Source organism: Camelus dromedarius, chromosome 3, assembly GCF_036321535.1.
Source record: "Camelus dromedarius isolate mCamDro1 chromosome 3, mCamDro1.pat, whole genome shotgun sequence".
NCBI lineage: Eukaryota > Metazoa > Chordata > Mammalia > Artiodactyla > Camelidae > Camelus > Camelus dromedarius.
In genome coordinates, this window is record NC_087438.1 from 69555205 (window position 1) to 69578913 (window position 23709).

The following is a 23709-nucleotide window of genomic DNA, read 5'->3' on the forward strand; positions in this document are numbered from 1 at the left end:
TAAATATTTTACTGGTGTACAGAAAAATGCACAAATTACAATTATACATATTGACAAATTTTCAAAGTGAACATAACTATGCAACCACCACCTGGGTGAAAACTCAAACATTATCAGGAGGCCAGAGGCTCCTTTGTGCCCTTACGGGATTTCATCTAATATGGATCATTAAGTATATATATACATTATCACTTCTTTTATTGGACATGATGTTTGAAAAATTCACCCATATTTTTGTATAAAATAGATCATGCCTTCTCACTGAGGAACAGCATTCTATAGTATACACATATACTACAACTTATTCACTGTAATGTTGCCAATTGCACTGCTACTTCAAAAATTCATATACATGTCCTTTTGGAAGCATATGCATTTATGCTGGATACATTCTTAAGAGAGGAACTTATGATGGGTATATAACTATGAGTGGAATTCCTGGTTCAGGGGACATGGATAGGTTCAGATTTTTATGATACTGCCAAAGATATTTATGAAATGACAAGCCAATTTACACTCTCACCAGCAGAGGATAAAAGGTAAATTGCTTCATGTCCATGCCAACATGTATCTTTCATTTTAGCAATTCTGGTGAACAAGTAATGGTATCGCACTGAGATTTAACATGCATTTCACCGAGAATCGCTGAAGGTGAGCACATTTTCACATAAACACTGGCCAACTGGAATCATCTTGTATATAATGCCTGCTCAATTCTTTTGTCCATTTTTATTAGATTATCTGCATTTTTATTATTGTCAGATTTTTTTCTGTATTCTGGACACAAATACTTTGTAGAATATTTCTATTGAAAAGACTGTTTTGCATGCATCTTTACTCCTTAGCGTGACATTTGATGAATAGAAGTCCTTAAATTTAATGTAATACCACATTTTTTTTTCTTTACAGTTATGTAATATATATTGTTTAATAAATCTTTGTGTTCTCCAAGGCCATGAAAATATTTTCCTATGCTTTCTTCTAAAAAGCTTTATTGTTTTACCATTCACATTTAGATCTGCAATCCATCTAGAATTGGTATCTGTGTCAATAGAGAGGTAGAGGTCAAGATTTATTTTTATTTATATGTAATATAATTACTGCTCTATTTATTGGGCAATAATTCTCCATTACCCTCTGTGCTGTACATCCTGCAAGCAGAAACACTGACCGCTTCTTGTTCTATCTTTTTAAGAATATTTGTATAGTGAACAGTCTTGGATAAATGAGATAGTGTCTCCCTTTAGAGCACTTTTGCTGTGGCTCCTTTTACTAGTGCTGTGGCTCCAATTTCAAAATACAGAATTGATAACCATATTTTGCAAGCTTGTACTGTTTATGCCCCTAAACTCCCAAAGTGATAGTGGAACACATAAACTGCTACCCAAACTATCTCCCTATCTCCTTGTGTACAGTCCAGCAGAAACAACACAGAATCCCAGGAGGAAAAGGGAAAGTCCCAATTTTGATTATGCACTTAAATGAAGCAGGAGTGGTAAGAAATGCAGTATCTCAATTCCACAGACCTTACGGCTAGTGAAAAAAATTATCAAAGGCTTGAGGTTTATAGCGGATTAACCACCAATTGAATTTAATTGTTCCCATAGCCGTGGATTTTCCATACATTGTGATGTAACTAAATTTTTGACACAGACCAATGGCACTTGATATGCTAACTTGGACATTGCCAATGTCTTCTTTTGCATCCCATTAGTACCCAAAGAAAAAGACAAATTTTCATTCATGCTACAAAGCCACAAATATATTTTTGCAGCATTCCCTCACGGGTACCTAAATTCCTCTTTCATTTACTACAAGGGAGCAGGTCAGGATTTACTGTGACTACCACTACCCTATAATGCCCAAAGCTTTCAATGATACATAATATTCAGTTGGCCATAGGATCAGAAGCCTAAGACTCAGTGGCTCTGACTTTGGTGTTATCACACCATCATCAGCAAAGTTGACTCATGAAACCTAACAAAAAAAGACTGCTTATCAGGTTTTGGGAGGACTGTGCAGACAGATTCATAACGGTCCATCACTCTGGAAGTTAAGGGAAAATTGTTTCCCTTCCCCTCATCCGAAAGCCAGCCTAGCATCTCTTCGGCTTCTTGAGTATTGGAAACAGCAGATGACGCATTTGGGCATTCTCTTTAGTCTCTTGTATCAGGTAACCTACAGTGAGTATAACCCACAGACCTACACTGGAAGTTAATCAGCATGCTGTGGTATGCTCCCTACTCTGAGGTACCACACACCTAATGACCTATTTGAGCTACAAGTCTCCATGACTGATGATTTTTTCTGCCAGAGTCTTTGGAAAAGGAAGGCAACCTCTGCTCAGAAGCATCCTCGGTTGTACAGGACTCACTGACTCCCAGAAACAGCTGTATCTGAAGAGCAACTCTTAGCTTACTACTGACCTCTTGTCACAAGCAAAGCCCGTCCTGCAGAGACTTCGCGATTTTGTGAACTGACATTCTCATTTAAGATGAACCAAAACAGATTCACAACTAACCATTTGGCAAGCCTTACTCATCAACTGGAAGTGGTATATTAAAGCCACAGGGGTGGTCTTAAGAGATCTTCAAATCTTTAAAGAAACACCATCAGTAGATCACACAGCCCTCAGAAGACTGCAGAAATCTCTTAAATGAAGTTACTCTTGGTTACTAAGGGGAGCTTCCCAGAGGGATTACTGACACATTATTTATATGCACCCTGAGGGCAGATATCTCTATTACTCTGAGAGTGACCCAATTAGAAAATGTGGTACAAAATTTGTCCCTGATTTTAGCTGAAATAATAAATGACACCAGCTCATCTGTGGAAAGCATTCTGGTCAGCCTCAGTCACTGATCAGCATTGTTATGGGTGCCAGAACTGTCCAAAACTTCACCCTTGCAGGCCAGGGTAGAATATATGCAATTGCTAATGCATTCTTTTATACTTGGATTGACTATCTCAGGCTAAGTGGAAAGGTCAATACCGAAACTTAAAGAGAAAGCCATTATTCTTAAGGTAGACCCTGAGGGCCAAGAAATTTGTTCAGCTGGCTGGGTCCAGGACTTAGCCAGTAGAACTGAAGCCAATACTGTGGCTTTATCTTGTTGTTTAGAGTCTTATTGATATTAGCCATAATTAAATACTATATGAAACAAGTTAAATGAATTTAGTCCCCGTATCTGTTAATCAGATTTATCAGAGTGGTAAACAGTGTGGTATACTCATGGAAAAAAATCTGTCATTATGGCCCTTGAAACTGTCATGTTTTTGGCTTTTGGACTATTTCCAGTCTCACAATGGTGTGCCCTCTATCACAAAATCTGTTCAATAAAAGGCTGGTAGTAAATGTTTTTGCACATCTTAATATTTGTTTATTTGGCCCACATATTTTATGTTCCTTCTTTCCTTTCTTGTTTTTTAAAATTATTAATCAAAATTTCACATTAACACACTCTTTCACTACTCTTCTTACTATTCTTTCACTGGTTAACTCAAAGTTACCACACACATCCTTGACTTTTTACAGCACAATAATAAACGATCACATCTACCACCTTCCCATTAATGCTAGAACCTTAAAACAATTAATTTCATTTGAAACTTCTTTTGGAGAGCCAATTTCTCAATATGTAGTAAAACTAATGTACACACAAGCAATTCCCCTTCAATGTCCAAACACAGATCCATTCTACAAATGTGCACAAGTAGATATGTGCAAATCTATTTGTTATTGCATTGTCTGGAAAGGTGAGAAAGTTAGAGGCAACTTCATGTCCACTAATATTATTATGGATAAATAAACAGTAGTCTATTCATAAAATAGAGTCCCACAGCACTATTAAAATGCACTAAATACAGAGCAACATGAATCTGATGAACATAATTTCACACGAAAGTAATGCAAGAGTACACAAAATGATGAATTTTAGAAATTGTACGTACATAGGCACATAAGAAGTAAAAAATATATAAAGAACGCACTCTAGCTTTAGAAGAGTTGTTACCCATGGGGAGAGAGGAAGAGAAATGGGATAAGGGACAGATGCAGATGTCTTAAAGGTTTTACATATTAAAAACTATCGATGCAATGATGGCAAAGCACTCATATTTTTAAAATTTCAGTGGACAATATTTAGGTATTTAACATTTGAGCAAATACCACCACTCCTACTTTCTGCCTATTTGAAATATTTCCATAAATACATATGAGAAAACTTGACATAAAAATTTCACTATGAGTACAATGAGCAAAAACACCTACTTGAAAGTGTAGTTGCGTCACTGGGTGTTAACATAAACTGACTTTCTATATATACGGGCAAAAGTGCAGATGTTCCAATAATAACTAAAGATTCTGAAGCTCTGGCCAGAGATAGGCACACAAACATAGGACTCTTGATGAGAATCTGAAATAGAAATAAGTTATATACGAATTATTTTATTTTGTTAAGAGGAATAGATATACCTACTTGTATAACTGGTACACCCACATAATCACAAACACTTTAATATTAGCTGACTTACAAAATTTTGCCATGCTGATGAATGTGTAGTATTACAATGCTTTATTTTATATTTTTCCAATTTCAAATATAACTGAGCATTTCTTCATGTAATTGTTAGCTATTTAGCATTCTTTCATGTGTATGAACTGCCTATTCATACTTCTATTAGGATTCCTGAAATTCTTATGTAGATTTTCCAAGAATTCCTTGTTTATTCTAAAGATTAATCTCTTATGGTATTTATGGAATTTAGATATTTGTCACTCATCTTTTAACAGTCTGTACCTTTCTTCATTGAAATCTTTGACTTAATATAATGTAATCCATAAATTATAAGTTCATATTTCACACTATTGCAATCTTGCCTAATCTTTTCCAACCTCTATGTCACAAGGCATTTCCTTCAGTTTAAACATTAACTGTGTCATTTTTTCAAATCACATTTTATTAACCTAGAAATCACCTTTCTGCATAATATCAAGTAGGGACCCAACTTCATTTTATCATATAGAACACCAAGTTTGCCATCACATCTAGTGAACAATTATCCTTGCAGTGCCTCTTCTATCACAAAGCAAGTTTACATATCTATATACCTATATATAAATTTGTTGCTGAGTTCTCTATTCTATTCCACTGGCCTATTTATCTGTGCTGAGGAAATACCTTGTTTTTACTACTATGGCTTTGTAGCCTGTCTTAATGTGTACTAGGATCAACACTCTTTGTTTTACCTATTCATGCCATCATTCTGTTATAAGAATTATTTAAGAATCAACTTGTCATTTACTAAAAAAATAAAATTCTTGCCCTAGTATTGATTACATTTCATTGAATTCATAGATTGAGAGAGAAATCACATATATGAAAGCTGTCATTTTATCCATTAATAGAGTATATCTTTCAAACTATCCTAGTCTCCTTTAATACAGTTATAGAGTTTTAATTTTTTTCATGACGTTCTTGAGTAGCTTTGTTAAAGCAGTTCCTCAATTATTTATAGTTATTATTTATAGCAAACTATCATTTGCATGATAGGGGTCCCAGAAGAGAAGAGAGGGATAAAGGGGTCGAAAATGTATTTGATGAAATTATGGCTGGAAAATGGAAATGCAAGATGGAAATGGCAAGAAAGTGGGAGTAGCAATGCTCATATCAAACAAAACAGACTTTAAAACAAAGGCCATAAAGAAAGAAAAAGGAGGACACTATATAATGATCAAAGGAGCAGTATGAGATGTGGATATTACACTCATTAACATACATGCACCCAATATAGGAGCACCTAAATATAAAAAACAAATACTAACAGACAAAAAGGGAAAAACTGATGGGAATACAATAAAAGTAGGAGACTTCAACACCCCTCTAACATCAATGGACAGGTTTTCCAGACAGAAAATCAGTAAGGAAACACAGATACTAAATGACACAACAGAACAGCTGGACTTGGTTGATATTTTTAGGACATCACATCCCCCTAAAACAGAATATACATTCTTTTCAAGTGCTCGTGGAACATTCTCTAGGATAGACCACATACTTGGGCACAAAAGAAGCCTCAACAAATTTAAAAGGATAGAAATTATTTCAAGCATCTTTTCTGACCACTTTGTCATGAAACTAGCAATAAACCACAGAAAAACAAATGAGAAAGAAATGACTTGGTGACTAAACAACATGGATGGTACTAAAAGGCAGTAGGTCAATGATGAACTCATAGAAGAAATTATAAAATACTCTGAGACAAACAACAATGAAAACACAACCACACAAAATCTATAGGATGCAGCAAAAGCAGTCCTAAGAGGGAAGTTCATAGCAATACAGGCCTTCCTCAAAAAACAAGAACAATCTCAAATAAACAACCTAACCTACTACCTAAAAGAATTAAAAAAAAGAAGAACAAACAAAACCAAAAGTCAGCAGAAGGAAAGAAATAACAAAGATCAGGGGCAGGGGAAATAAATAAAATAGAGATTAAAAAAAGTAGAAAAATCAATCAAACAGCTGGTTTTCTGGAAGAGTAATAAACAAAATTGACAAACCTCTAGCCATGCTCACCAAGAAGAAAAGAGAGAGGAAACAAATAAACAGAATAAGAAATGAAAAGGGAGATATAATCAATACCACAGAAATACAAAATATCTTAAGAGAATACAATGAACAACTAACCATACGGCAATAAATTGGACAACCCAGAAGAAATGGACAAATTTCTACAAACATACATTCCATCAAAACTGAATCAAGAAGAAATAAATCATTTGAACAGAACAATCACTAGAAGTAAAATAGAATCAGCAATAAAAAAAAAAAATCCCTGCAAACAAAAGTCCAGGACCTAATGGCTTCACTGAGAATTCTATCATACAATGAAGAACTCATACCGATTCTCCCCAAACTATTCCGAAAGATTGAAGAGGAGGGAATACTCCCAAACTCATTCTATGAAGCCATCATCACTCTGATACTAAAGCCAGATAAAGACACTACCAGAAAAGAAAGCTATAGGTCAGTATCGTTGAGAATATAGATGCAAAGATCTTCAACAAAATATTAGCAAACAGAATCCAAAAACATATTAAAAAGATTATACACCATGATTAAGTTGGGTTCATCCCAGGGACACAAGGATGGTTCAACATATGCAAATTAATCAACATGATATGCCACATCAACAAGAAGGAAGTTAACATTATTGTACCAATTTCTTGGCTGTAGAAAGAGAGGCTCAGAAAGGTTGAAATACCATATTTCATTGCATCTAAAATGCCATCAATTTTAAGAGATGCCATTATTTTATGTACTTCAAGGGAAAAAAAAAATCACTGCCACTCACATTATGGTACAATGCCTAAAGGAAAGTCCTATGCTATGCAGATATCAGTCTCACCAGCTTTTTAAATATATCTATTAAGAAGGAGTTGCCAATTTTTCCTGCTCAGCTGTACAACTTGGTATGTTGTGCCAAAGACAGTGACAGTAGGCAATCCTTTTGCAGATATCTCAAAAAAATGAACAATACAGCTGTCTCTAATTGTGGAATTCTATACTTAAGTCCCATAAAACTATTGGATGTTGTTTTGCAAGAAAATGTGAACTAGTGATCATTCTTCCAACAGCAAGTACTTGCTTTACTGGAATCAAAATTATATCCTGTTGCTGTTTCTGTCTTTGTACATATACAATAACTTTACAATCCAATGTTTAAATATTGCATTATCTCTTTGAAGAGTTAAACAGTTTCTCTCAATATGGACAGCACCACTGAAGTAATGATAATAAGAACAGCCAATGATCAACTTTGCTATACTTAAGCAATATCTAACTATGTCACAATTATGTTCTGACTTACAATTATTTCAACACTCTGTCAATTTAAAATCCAACCCAATTTCAAAGATGTTAAAATGTGAAGGGGAAAATGTGCGGCTTAGAATCAAAGAAATACAGACATTTGCACAAGGTCTCAACAGTAGTAAATGCCGTCTCCACTGGGTAGTCCTAGCAGTTAGGCTTGCTAACAGATTAGAACCTATGGATAAGGAAAGACCTGATTCACCATTAGCCTTGTTAACCCTTGGGTATACCATGGAGCACAAAGAGAAGGCTATAGCTGGTTCTCTCTAAGACTATTTACCAAGAATAGGATGCTACCGATCAGTCTCTAGTATGCAACCTTTTGGGCTTAGGTGAAAGTAATAGATCCTAATGAGGGAAATCTCTCTGCCTAGGAGATCTACCACGAGGGAAGCATAAACTCCCATTTAGTTCTACGTTGTGCTCATTCCCAGAAAGTCACAGCCTCTCCAGCCCCTACCTGATGAGGGATTATAACCATTACCCACTGTAAAACTCCTCTCTTTCTTACATGAATTCCTTTGTAATCTTCATTGCTTAACTGACTCGTAAGTAAACACCAACCTAGCAGACAACACTGGCTGACCTTTTACTCTCAGGGAAGACAAGCGCTACATTAATTTCACCGACAGGGCTTAACAGAAACCTATCTTTAGCAGGCAACTTCATTTTGACTATTGTTTTGCTCTTCGTTGCTTTGTGGCAATGTGTTAGGAATATCACAAGGTGATTTATGGTTTTCATTATCTTCTGCAAGACAGTAAATGTGAAGCCAATGACATACGCAGAACCTGCTCTGCAATAGTGCTTTCAGAATTAGGGTAAGTAGAAAGACCTCTAATAAAGTAGATCAGTAATTTTCAAAGTGTAGTCCTGATTTCCAGAGTTTTGAAATGACTGTTGACAATTTTGTCAGCTTCAACTACTGCTTTTTGGAGCTAAAGATATTCTAAGCTCCTCACCCTGACATTCTAGAAGTCTCTTCTACTAAACTTTTAAAAGGATTAAAATATCTTTGAGTTACCCATCCAGACAAGTGTCAGTCAGAAATCTAAGATTATTAACCAAACATTATATTATTCTGTAGCCTAACAATAGTAATCAAAGAACTCTATTTCCAAGAAAGAAATATTAGAATTGACTTGTTTTTGTTTTTTGCCTGGCAATAATCTTTTAAAATATCATGTTTAAATTTTCTGAAGTTATGCCTAATTTATTCCTGTATAATTAAAATATATACATGTAATAATTTTGTAAAAGTTAAAATTTTAAAAATCTGAATGAAATATAATTTATTACTAGGAAGAGTTCATAATTTGATAAAAACTAAACCCTTGTGTGAAGGAAAACAAGTAAACAAAATTTCTGATTTTATACAACAAATCTATTCATTTTAAGATGAATTAAACTAGTATAATAAAAGTACTATATATATATATTTATATACACATCCAGTATATACATTTATATTTTCAACAAACATCTATGAAAGCATTAAGGAGGGAGAAACTCATTTTGCCTAGGAATGTAAGATTTGACAGAGTTTCTTTCAAATGGAGAAGAGAGAGAAGAACATTTGAAGGAGAGAGATTTGTATCTACAAAGGTACAGAATTATAAAAATATCCAGTATGTCCAGGAAAGAGCAAGCGGCTAGAATGGGGGGAGACAGGGATAAAATTCTGAGATGAGGTAGGAAAATTCAGTTGACGCTACTGGGAAGTTTTCAAAGTCCCACACACTGAAACAGTGTGAGATTTATCTGTGAAGTACTCTGGAAAATGACTTGATAAAATCTACACATGAGAAATACAATTCTTCAGGCAACATAAAGAATGAAGTTATGAGTAGTAGAAGAGAAAACAAATTGAATACAGAATCACTATTCAGAAGTGTTTTTTTTTAACCCCACGAAGTCTGTATTGTAAGCCTTGTTTCTCACCCAAGTAAACAAATAGTTCTCCATTTGATACTGAGATGAGATAATTTCCATAAAATAAGATGTTTGTAAGAATTATTTGTTAACTTCAAGAGTTCTTGTCTAAGTCATTTAAATGTAACAAAAAGACAATGTTAATTTTTGTTTCTCATTTCATTAAATGTCTTACTTATTTATTCAGGGAAAAAATACAACATAATATGAAGGTAAAATTAAGAGCAATAGAAGAAAAAATACTAAGTACCAGCCTTTGACACTAACCAAGCTCTTAGCAATGCCACTTAGGCACAATGCGTCTTATTTTCCATTATCTATAAAATGTTAATCAAAACTTCATGAGTCCCACTTAGATTTAAGTTGAACATTTTATAGTTATTTTATTAAATCCACTATTAGAAAATTGTACATATCAATTTAATTGGCTTGTTTATGTAAAACATTTTACTTTACCACAGCAGTAGCAAATAAGTCCTTGAGACTAGGTACAAATTCCTGATCTTTTGTTTGATTTTCATCCAGCAAATGAGGCTTTTGTTTCTCGGGTTTTATCCTGGCTGTACCTGTATGTTAACAAGTAAAAGAATCTTATGACATGTTCAAATAACTAAAACATATAATAAACATACGTACATATCACAATACAGGCAGTTTGTCTTGGAAAGGCAAGTGAGCTATTTTTGAACAAGCCAAAGTCAATCTAAGTAAAATGCATATTCTTCTAAAACAGTGCTGTCCTAGAGAATATTGTATGATAAAGAAAAATGTCCATATCTGCCCCATAACTATCAGCCATATGTGGCTATTAAATACTTGACATATAACTCCTATGAGTAAATGGATTTTTCAATTTAAAACTTAAATAGCTACATGCAGCAAGTGACTACAGTACTTGACAGCATAGCCCAAAAATATAAAAGCATTTGATATTATTAAATCAAACCTTTGCTATTACTAAAAATATTTTATGTCAACAAAGTGTACTACCATTAGGAGAGTATTTGATTTCTCTGATGTTAACATGTATATTTTAGTGTTTCCAAAAGAATTCTAATAGTTATTATTTTATCATACATTTCTATGGGGTAATACATGTATTAAATAATATTAAATTAAAAAATTTGAATATGCCTCTTTCTTTAAATAATTTCTGAATTCTAGACATAAAGCATTTTTAAAGAGGAATGACAAGAGGCAAAATCTGTACTAATTAAAGTCTGGTACATATAAAAGAATACTTGGCTGCACGCAGCTTTATTTGTTCAAATAATACTAGCACATGTCACTGTATGTTCACAACAGAAAGAAATGTAGACAGAAAGAATATAGTAGCCATACTCTGAAAATTGGGGACCAGGATGGAAGTAAGCAATCTACTGTCCTCTAATTTAATGAATTATATTTCTATAGTCACCTCGTATACTTTGTGGAAAGCGTGACAATGGTATTAATGTAGACCATGCAATAACTGAGATAATAACAAACTGGCTCCACCAAGTCCACAGCCAGTGTTCACTGGCATCACAGTCTTCAATGCTTTAATAAAGGAAATAAAAACTTTCAACTTTGTATACTTTATTACAAACAAAGCCATAATTAGAGAGAGACAGAGAGAGAGAGACAAAAAAACATTTTCTGTTAATTTGTCCCTGTTATTGCTTGTTTTGCTGGGATTGAGTGGTTGTAAGTCCTCCAATTATGTGGTTATCGTCCTGCAGGATACTAAAATTTTTCCTTTCAACGTCTTTTTACCTGTCCACTCAAGTGAAGAGTAATTCTTTTTCCCTCTTTAACTTTTTTTCTCCAACAGAGCTATGCATTTACAAGAGTATCCCACTAAATCTCATCCTTTTTTGAAATCATCCCTGGCCCTTAAAATCCTGCACCCAGTTCTTTAGGGCAAGCCTGGCCCTTTAAGTTACACAACTAATATTTTATCTGGGCATCTGAACCTTTAAATCACATATACTTTGAAATCTTTTTCCTATAGTGCCTTCTCTGAATTCTCAGAGGTTTGTCAATTTTGTTTATTACTCTTCCAGAAAACCAGCTGTTTGATTGATTTTTCTACTTTTTTTAATCTCTATTTTATTTATTTCCCCTGCCCCTGATCTTTGTTATTTCTTTCCTTCTGCTGACTTTTGGTTTTGTTTGTTCTTCTTTTTCTAATTCTTTTAGGTAGTAGGTTAGGTTGTTTATTTGAGATTGTTCTTGTTTTTTGAGGAAGGCCTGTATTGCTATGAACTTCCCTCTTAGGACTGCTTTTGCTGCATCCTATAGATTTTGTGTGGTTGTGTTTTCATTGTTGTTTGTCTCAGAGTATTTTATAATTTCTTCTATGAGTTCATCATCGACCCACTGCCTTTTAGTACCATCCATGTTGTTTAGTCACCAAGTCATTTCTTTCTCATTTGTTTTTCTGTGGTTTATTTCTAGTTTCATTACCCTTCTAGTGATCATACCTAATCACCCTTTGATAGCCTTGGCCTTCTATCTTCCCTGTGGTCTTTCTTGGTCTACCTTTGCAAACCACAAAGCTTTGCATTGAGCCACATGAGATGGGAATGTAAAGGATCCTCTGCTGCCATTTGTTGGTTTCTCCCTTTTTACTCACAGTTATTTTGCAGTTTCAACATTCTTTGTGTTCAATAATGCTAAGGCCATGATTTTACAGGGGATTTTCACACTTGTGAAGTTATTTTGTTTCATTTAGGAAGGAGATTTAGGAAAGCTGATTACTACACAGCTGCCATTATCTTCAGGTCCACACACATTTAAGATCTTGTCTAACCAGCCATTGTGGGAAAATGTCCACATCCACAGGAACCACAGTTTTGGAGGTGCTCTACTGCCAACAGAGAACTACTGCCAACAGAATCTGATAAGCAGCTTGCATATAGGTCTCATTTTGCATAGAATATGGAGAATATTCTCAGCTTTATTCATTGATGGGACAACTTTTTGTCCATTGGTACATTATTCAGGGATCCACATTCCAACTTGCAATGACACAGGGTTACGATCTTGATTTTAATTATCCATTAGGCACATATATGTGAATATGCTCTACCCAGGGAGATTCAATTCCAGACTATCAATCACTAAGGCTATGTGTTTCCTTATTGATTATAATATTCAAAAAATGTCCTTTTTTCCCCTCTCTAATTTAAAGAATTTGTAAAATTACAATTTTTTTCATCTTTTAGAAATTTTTTTTTCTTTTTAACTCACCTATGTATTCCAACTATAAGCATGCCTGAGTTCTGATTATTAGTATGCAATTATTCTCAATTGGACACATAAATTCAAGATTTACAAATCAAAATGTTTTAATTATAACTGAAATTACCAAATGTATCTAGAAGAATAATTTTGCAAAAATAGCACCTGGTTTTTGATGTATAAGTGGAGACTATTCCAAACACACAGAAAATAATACAAGAAAGCTTTAATTATTGAAACCTTATATTTTTGGCATAGGAGTAGAAAAATATATCAAGGAACAGATTAGAGATACAGAGACAAGAAGAAAACCTATGTAAAAAGGAAATTTTAATTTATGATAAAGACAATGTTGAGTATCTGTACAAATGAAATTAATTTTAAAAAATCATGGAAGATCCACAAACATCATCAGTACAATCAAATATCTCTTTCAGGAAAAAACAGAAATGTGTCCCATGCCTCATTATATACAAAAGTAAACTAAAATTGGATGTTAAGTTTAAATGTACAACCAAATTCAGAAAAATCAATGCAAGTAAAGAAAATTACAGGCCAATATCCCTGATTAACATAGATGCAAAAATTCTCAACAAAATATTAGCAAACTGAATTCAACAGTACATTAAAATGATCATATACCATGATCAAGTGGGATTTATTCCAAGGGTGCAAGGATGGTTCAACATCTGCAAATCAATCATTGTGATATACTACATTGACAAAATGAATAAAAAGCATATGATCATGTCAATTGATGCAGGAAAAGCATTTAACAAAATTCAGCAACCACTCATGATTAAAACTTTCAACAGATTGCATATAAGGGGAACATAAAAAGGCTATATATGACAAACCCATAGCTAACATCAGACTCAACAGTGAAAAGCTGAAAATTTTTCTTCTAAAATCAAGGATAAGACAAGTATGCCTAACATCCTTACCTTTATTCAACATAACACTGGAAGTACTAGCCAGAGCAGTTTGGCAAAAAAAAGGAATAAAAGGCATCCAAATAAGAAAGGAATAAGTAAAACTGTCTCTGTTTGAAGATGACATGGTAGTATATACAGAAAACCCTAACTACTCCACCAAAAAAACTATATAGGCACCAAGCCATGATACCATGGTATCAAGCCAGTCATTTCTGGATAATGGGGCACAAAGTACTACCAGTGAATTCTGTAATTATCATGCTGACACACTTCCTTTGTCTTATCATATGGTCTCTAGTCAAAGACAATACTGTATGAGATACCACAGGGGTGAATATGGCATCTAAGTCTTTGAATAGTGATGCTAGCATAAACATGGTAGGCAGATGTTATGAACTGAATATGTTTGTCTCCTGCAAATTCATATGTTAAGATCCTACCCTCTAATGTGATGGTATTAGCAAGTGGGGCCTTTGGGAGATTATTAGGTCATGAGGATAGATAGTCTGCATGAATGTGATTAATGACCCAGAGGAACTTCTTGCCCCTTTAGCCATGTGGGAACACAGGGAGAAGATGGCTATGTCTATGAATCAGGAAGCAGAATCTCCCAAGACACTGAATTTGCCAGCACCTTGATCTTGAACTTCTCAGCATACAGAACTACAAGAAATAAATTTCTGTTTTTGTATAGCTGTCCAAATGGACTAAGATAGTACAGAAGAAAAATTCTTGCCTAGGATATGTATCTTTTCGTATAAAGACAAATTAAAAGAGGGGCAACCTAAGGACAAAGTAATAAACCGGATGGTAGCTTGTCTCCCAATGAATGTGCTATATCACGGACTCAGGGTTGACCTCTACTATTGATGAATTAGATACTCAGCAGTAGTAATACTCATATCCTAGTAAATACTTTTGTTGACAGACTTTCCTACTGTGAAGAAGTCCAAGTTACTACACTCATGTCACCAAGGCCACTTTTTACATGAGCTTACTGAGGAAGAATTGGGATGGTTAGAAAGGAGAGAGGCTGACCTGACATTAACAGGAGGGTCATTTTGTCCAGCTGATTAAACAGCTTCTTCCAAAGTACACACCTTTTACATGTGCCCATTCTAAGAGGTTCACTCACATTTTCTTTTGATTTCCTATTTTCTAATCTTATTCTAAGCTCCTGGCTACCCAACCATAAATTAGTATAAATTTATACCTGAGGCCATCTCTCCTTCTATGCTAAGTGGTCAACCAGCCTGAAGTTCTACTCACTAGAATGATTTCCTGTATCCAAGGCCACTGGTGAGTGGAGCTATAATATAGTGGCCATCTCCTTTCTCATCTCAATAAGAAACCTTAATATTAATACGATTAAATGTGTTCCTTTTCCCTGAGAATATTCTCCAATATTGTTTAAAGAAGCCAAACGACCCAGAAGTCTTACAATAACTTCTGTCCCTCAAATTGATTAAATGCTATGAATACGTAATTTCCCAGTCTGGCCCTCCCCTGGACTTAATCCCATCTACAACTTGTGATCATTTTACTAACTTACTCCCAGGAAGGAGGTTATCTGGGCATACAAATACACAACCTAGTTCTCGAATCCTAAAGCTACTTCTGATACTATTTTTAGAATCAGTTGGGATACTGATAGGAAACTTAATACATTCATATTAGATAATTTAAAGAGATAGTGACAAGAAAACTATTTCCAGTGATGTGGGCAGGGTTTAGGGAAATAACAAGGTACAGCACAAAATTCTGGGGCTAGCTACAATAACAAGCTGTTACCACAGGCCTGAATGTCAACTAAAACAATGCTTAATAAATGGTAATGGAAGCCTGAAAGCAGCCATGATCTTCAGAATAGGGATACAGCCAATCTGGGTACACCTCTCGCAGAAAAGGAACCAGGAGCATAAATACCCTAGCCTTAATATGCTCCTGCCCTCTCATCTGCCAGTGCTTCTCACTGGCCAAATCCAACTGAAATCCAGAGTTAAAGAGATTATGTTGAGGCTCTCAATATAGCCCCCTGGGGAAGAGAAGAGAATAGAAGGTTTTAGAAAGACAGAAATGGATTTAGAGAGTCAAACTAAATATATCCAACATACAGCTTATTCCCTGATACCTTCTGACACCTTATCTGCCCCTCTTTATTATATTTGTGTGATAGCTACCAACACTTCACTCTGGCCAGGTAAGAGCCCAGATGAGCTGGTAGGGAAGCTAGCAGGAGAATGTCCATACAGTATCCATAGCAATAAATAATTAAGGAATTAGTTGGCAGTTTGATAATAAATAAGAGGAGCTAGCTGGTTTCTGTATCTCAGTTTCAATTAGTTCTCCATTTATATAAAACCAGAGTTTCAGAAATGGAGAGTGGATCTCCCTATTTTCTTGTAGTGGTAGATTATACCTCCTTCATTAACTCCATCATCTTAATGAGACAACTGGAAAAGGCAGGAAGTCACTTATAGTACCACTTCAGTAAATAATTAAACATAACTTTAAAATACATATTTACATAGGATAAAGAATGAAATGAAGATTAGAAAAGAATAAAATATAGAATAGAAAAACCACAGGGAAAATCAATAAAACTAAGAGGTTTTTTTTAAGAGTTTTTTTTTTAAATCAACAAAATTGACAAACCCTTAGCTAGAATAAGAAAAAAAAAAAGACTCAAATAACAAAAATCAGAAATGAAAGAGGAGATATTACAACTGATGCCACAGAAATAAAAAGAATCACAAGAGACTACTATGAACAATTTTATGCCAACAAATTAGATAAGTGGATAAATTTCTAGAAAGTATAAGCTATGAAGACTGAATCATGAAAGAAAAAAATATTTGAGCAGACATATAACCAGTAAGGAAATTAAATCAGCACTTAAAAAACCTTTCAACAAAGTAGTTTGGTGCAATTGTCATAAAAGACAGTATGGGGATTCCATTAAAAAAAACTGAAAATAGACTTACTCTATGATCCAGCAATCCCACTCCTGGGCATACAATCAGAGGAAGCTCTAATTTGAAAAGATACATGCACCCCAATGCTTACAGTAGCACTATTTACAAGAGCCAAGATGTGGAAACAACCTAACAGTCCATCAACAGATGATTGGATAAAGAAATTATAATGTGTATATATACACACACATACACACACATAATATATATTATATAATTTATATAATATTAATAATGTTTATATATATATAATATATATACACACACAAACACACATATTACTCAGTCATAAAGAAGAATAAAGTAACACCATTTGCAGCAACATGGATGGACCTGGGGATTGTCACATTAAGTGAATTAAGCCAGAAAGAGAAAGAAAAATACCATATGATATTATTTATATGTGGAATCTAAAAAAAAGTGACACAAATGAACTTTTTACAAAACAGGAACAGACTCACAGGCGTAGAAAACAAACTTAGGGTTATCAGTGGGAAAAGAAGAGGGTGGAAGAATAAACTGGGAGCTTGGGATTTGCAGATACTACTATCCATAAAAAAGATAAACAACAAAGTTCTACTGTATAGCACAGGGAACTATGTTCAATATCTTGTAATAGCCTATAATGAAAAAGAATATGAAATGTAATGTGTGTATGTGTGTGTGTGTGTGTATGTGTGTGTGTGTGTGTGTGTAAAACTGAATCACTATGCTGTACACCAGAAATTAACTCAATATTGTAAACAGACTTTTGTAAACAGTGTTTTGTTTCAATAAGAACAAACAAAAAACCCAAAACTCAAAAAAACCTCACTACAAAGAAAATCCCAAGCCCAGATGGCTTCAGTGGAGAATACGACCAAACTCTTTAAGAAGAATTAATACTAATCCTTCTCAAACTTTTCCAAAAAAATTAAGAGGAGGGAATACTTCCAAACTCATTCCATGAGGTCAGCATTACCCTAAAAACAAAAAATCAGACAAAGATACTACAAGAAAAGAAAACCATACACTAAAATCATTGGGATGTAAAAATCATCAACAAAATACTAGGAAACCAAATTCAACAACATATTAAGAGAATCATATCATGACCAAGATAGATATATTCTGGAATACAACAATAATGGTTCAATATAGGAAAATCAATTATTGTGATATACCACATTAACATAATGAAGGGCAAAACCACAAGGTTATCTCAATTGATGCAGAAAAAGCATTCAATGAAGTTTAACACCCTTTCATTATAAAAACACTCAACAAACTGAAAATAGAAGGAAACTACCCCAACATAATAAAAAGCCATATATGAGAAGTCCCCTGGTAATCCTGCACTCCTCTAAGATCTGGAACAAGGCAAGGATGCCTAACTATTCTTACCACTTCTATTCAACATAGTACTGGAAATTCTAGTCAGAACAAACAGGCAAGAAAAAGAAATAAAAGGCATCCATATTGGAAAGAAAGAGGTAAACTTACTTTTGTTTGCAGACTACATGATCTTATACTTAGAAAATGCTAAAGACTCCAAAAAAAAAAAAAATCTGTTAGAACTAATAATTCAGCAAAGTGGCAGGATACAAAATCAACACAAAAATCAAATGTGTTTCTATACACACTGAACAGCATCCAAGGTGGAAGACTTATTTAAACAGTGAAAACTCCAGAACATTGCTAATAGAATTAAAGAAGCTACAAATTAATGGAAAGATATCCATGCTCATGGATTTGAAGACTTTCTATTATTAAATTCCCTTAATGCCCAAAGCAATCTACAGATTCAATGTAATTCCTATCAAAGTCTCAGCAGAAGTTTTTTTGCAGAAATTTTAAAAATCCTAAAATTTCATATGGAATCTGACTAGACTCCAAATAGCCAAAACAATCCTGAGAAAGAAAAAAAAAAGCCAGAAGCTTCACACCTCCTGATTTCAAAATATAGCACAAAGCTACTGTACTCAAAACAGTATGGTACTGGTTGGTATAAAGACAGCAACATAGACCAACAGAAGACAAGAAAGAGTCCAGAAACAAACTCTCATAAATACGGACAAATGCTCTTTCAGAAGGATGGTAAGAATACAAAATGGACCCAGTACCTCTGTTTAAAAAAATAAATAAACAAATAAATCTAATTACCTACTCCCATTAAAGGGGGGAGGGTATAGCTCAGTGGTAGAGTGCATGCCTAGCATGCACAAGGTCCTGGGTTCAACTCCCAGTACCTCTGTTTAAAAAAATAAATAAACAAATAAATCTAATTACAAAATGGAGAAAGGACAGTCTCTTCAATAAATGGTGCTGAAAAATAGTCAAACTCTTAAATATAGGAAGCAGAACAGTGGTTGCCAAGGGCTGAGGAAGGGCAAAATGGGGAGCTGTTGCACAATGGATACAGAGTTTCAACTCTGCAAGATGAAAAAATTCTAAAGATCTGTCACATAACAATACGCATATAGTTAATACTACCTGTATTACACACTTAAAAATGGTTAGGATGGTACATTTTTTACTATGTTTTTTTACCACAATTTTTTAAAAAGCTAGATATAGAATTAGTAGTAAGGTGGTCATTAGAAGTAGTTTTTGAAGTTATATTTCAACCAGCAAAGATAAAAATGCATATTTAGATGTATTTATATGTACATATATATGCATATCCATCACATTTACATATATTTCTCTTTAAAATGTCTGTTACAATATATGTATTCACAAGCTACACTATCTAGCCAATAAATATATAGAGTGTAAACAAAAAAAGGCAAAAACAGCTTACCTTTCCTCAAAAGAACTATTCTCAGAGGTCTTAATTAAGAGTGCTCCTATCGCACGACCCAAAGCATATCCGAGGATTCCTGAAGCTTCCACAATGCCTATGAAATGAATACTGGACATCAAACAATTACATAAGCCAGCTTTGTTGTAAAAATATAAAGACTACCTCGCTGAAATGGATCACCTCTGAAAGGTTCATACCATACTCTATTAGTCTCCAAAGAAACAGAACCAGTAGGATATCGAGAGAGACAGAGAGAGACAGAGACAGAGAGAGACAGAGACAGAGATTGATTGACTGATATTTTTAGGAAGTGGCTCATGAAACTGTAGGGCTAGCAAGTCCAAATTTGTAGGGTAGGCTGGCAGGCTGGAAATTCACATAAGAATTAATGTTACAGTCTTACATCCACAGGGCAGGCTAGCAGAATGGGAAAACTCAGGTAGTTTCTAAATTGCACTTTGGAGACAGAATTGCTTCTTTGGGAAACCTCAGTCTGTCCTGAAAGGCTTCCATCGATTGGATGAGTCTCACCCATATTATGAAGAGTTAAACTGCTTGACTCAAAGTCTAGTGATAATAAATATTAGTCACATCTAAACAATATCATAGAAACATCTACAATGGTGTTTGACCAAACAACTGGTTGCCATAACCAGCCAAGCTGACACATAAAATTAATCATTATACATATTACTCAGTGCATGTATTAGAGAAATTCAGTTAACTTCATAATTCAGTATACCTTATTTAATCTACATATTAATGTGATATAAATATATTTATATTCATATAAATTCAACAGATCCTATTTCACTTTAAATCGTAGTGCTAAAGCAAAACAATACTTTAACATAGATATTGCCTTTGCATCCTTCACCTCAGTTGTCAAGGAGGCAAGAGGTGGCAATGAAGCAAGCTACTCTCTGCAGTGTACAGATGTGTGTTTTAATTGCCATTCAGTAGAACCAAAAGTAAAACAATCACATTTGTTGCCACCATGAGCCAACACTAATGAATCACTGCAAATTTTTTTTTCTAAAAGCAAACATAAATATGAATGTCATCTACTTTATTGATATGACTTTCCTTACCTATGGTGGAAAAATGATTATTTTGATGCAAAAATGCTATTTACTTTTCACTCACCTTCACAATAAGCATGTAAAAACAACTTTAAAATTGTTTTTTCAAAAGTGATGGTTAGATAAACCTGTATAAATAGGAGATTTATCAGGACAAGAAGCTAGTGTAATATAAAGAGGCACTTATTATTCTGAGATATACCCTAGGGTTACTTACTGTATGATACTCTAGCATAAAACACTGTAAACAGAGGATACTACACTGTTGTTAATTAATTAAATAGCATATCACTCCCTTCTTTGATAGAATGAACAAGATTATGTTTTCACTAACTTCAAAAATATCAAACCTCCCCAGAATGATTAAGTAAGCTAATGAACGTAAAGAGCTTAGTGCAGTAATGATTATTTCAGCACCACATAGAATCTGGCTCTAAAGGGGCATAAAACAATGTTTTTGCCCCTTTTTGACATGATGGCAGCAACATCCCACTACATTCCCGAAGTTTAAACATACATAAACATACAATCTACTCAAGCAACTTAATCTGGTAACTTGAGATTTTTTTCCCTAGAAAAATGAACTGCAGCCTATACAGTTTGATATGATGAAAATATATATAAATCATACGAGAAGGGGAAAAAACTTGCCTAGATAAATACCAGCTGAGTATGCGGCAACGCTGTTATAAATAAAGACTATTCCAAGGACACGAAGAGGTACTCCTGCTATTCCCTGCACACTCTGCCCAAGGATGAAGAAAATCATGTCTTTTGATAGGAATGATAATGAAGTTTTCTTGCAATCATTGACAATCTTCACTTCTTTGCAAATATCTTTTGAAAAGTTAATTATATTTTGTTAAATGAGTCAAAAGTTAAACACACGACAAACATACAGTATCTTTTATGATGTGCTTTACCTTTTACAAGCTATTTCCAACATTATGTTTTTATTTTAGTTAACATTTCATTTATATTGAATGTAGTAGTTCTATAATCAATCATCATGTTTTAAGACAAAAAGCAATGATAAAAGAACATTTGCCGGAATACAAGGAAAGATGCACATACTATAAACCAAATATAAATGTGTATGCATGATTATACGCTTATCACACACTTATGTGTACACAGGTATACATACACATACACACACACATATGCCTCTTAAATTTGGCATCTGGTACCCCTGAGTTTTGACCCTGGGGTAAAAGTATTTCCGATGTTTTAATATCTGAATTATTAAAGATTACCTTCTGAGTTTAGTTCTAGATCCATTTCTTCTGCAATTTTCACATTAACTTTCTGTTACCAGTTTCCCATTTTAGACCCACTGACTTCTAGAATATAAGTTCATAAGGACAAGCCATTATACAATAAAAACTTCTCTCTACTTGTCATATGGTTATATACTAGATTTTAAATTCCTTTAGGTGACAGTCTATTTCACAGTTTTTTAAAAAAAATTCACATGGCTGTAGAACAATAGTAAATAAATGTTTGTTGGAAGTGTATTTGTTATCAGATTGATAGATCCAGGCAATGCTATTAGATCATTCTGACTGTATCTATTTTAATTGGAATTTAACAAATGCTCTTAAAATATTATTGTGGAAAACTGGTAAAGGTATAGATTGCAAAATAGGACACCAATAGAAATTTTCAGCTGACTCTGTATCCATACGGAACGATACTTGATTCCATATCAAATAGGAAGAAGTCTCCAGAATTGTGATTCAAAACATTGATGATTCAGTTTTACATAGACATATTAACTTGGGATGATAGCAATATCAATGTGACATTTCCAACACCCTATCCTCTTAGTTCCTTGAACTCCTCTCCTTCCATGTACTTGTACTCCACTGACCTAAGCTACTGACTTAAACTTTCAGAAACAGTAACTACAAACCTTTCTTAATTGCAATTTCAAGCTGCCTACACTCAAACTATATTTATCTTTTGGGTTAACTTCGCCTAATAACCCAATTTCAACAATCCTTAAAACCCACCAAGACCTATAATCCATTGATCATGCTACTTTTCAGTATACCAACGTTCCCTTCATCTCCTTTCTTCTCTCACTGTTATCTTAACACCTGTAAACTCCTGCTCTCTTTCATATCACTTCAACCATGGATATGCTGGGTGTTCAAATATATGTCAAGATCCAGAAACTAAAGATCAGAGAGTGACAGAACTGTTTTCATAAACTAGTGGAGAAAATTAGTTTTAACTTCTCAAGGATTTGGTAGAGTATGATTTCTACATGTTAGCTGAGGCACAGGAGCTGAGTACAAAAAACTGTGATGGGGTAGAGGGGACAGAAAAACGGAGTGGGAGGTGGTGGTAAATAGGCTGTTCCATAGAGGGTCAAACAAGTCACATGGGGAGACGAGGCTAGCAGGTAACTAGGAACATAGAGAACAGAATAGGAAAGATAGCAGAAAAGAGTAAGAGAAGGATCTCAAAAAAAAAAAGGGATACAGGAAGAAAATATAGAAATTCAAAAAAAAACTTACATAAACTGAGTATGGACACAAAGTAGAAATTTAGTTATGTAAGAACTAAACTTTTAAAGAAAATAAGTAAAATAGCTGCATAGTTAGGTGTATGAAATGAGCACTTCTACTTGCAAAAACTATTTACTTCATTTCTAACCTTCTATTCCCAAGTAGAGGGTTCCCAGTAAATACACTGAATAGGTGTTGTCAAATGAACTGCAGATTTCTAATCACAAGCAGAAAATAAAATATATAGAATCTAGATAATATAAAGAAGACACAAAGAAAGGAGTACTCCCATTACTCATCAAGCAGCATTTTTAATGACTCAAGCAGTGATTCTAACTTTTCACCCTTTCTGGCTGGAACAGGGTTAAGGGAAGAATAGGAG

General features: G+C 34.2%; 1 protein-coding gene across 1 annotated transcript in view; it reads right to left on the reverse strand.

The window, feature by feature from the left end:
- The window catches only part of LOC105103085 (solute carrier organic anion transporter family member 6A1), a 71719-nt gene that overhangs the window by 31675 nt on the left and 16335 nt on the right, over positions 1 to 23709 (reverse strand). The window contains exons 4-8 of the mRNA XM_064478785.1: positions 21463 to 21648; positions 19727 to 19823; positions 11227 to 11348; positions 10266 to 10375; positions 4271 to 4415 (exon numbers count right to left, since the gene is read on the reverse strand). Of these exons, the coding sequence (XP_064334855.1) occupies positions 4271 to 4415; positions 10266 to 10375; positions 11227 to 11348; positions 19727 to 19823; positions 21463 to 21648 (660 nt within the window). The remainder of the gene's footprint in view (positions 1 to 4270; positions 4416 to 10265; positions 10376 to 11226; positions 11349 to 19726; positions 19824 to 21462; positions 21649 to 23709) is intronic.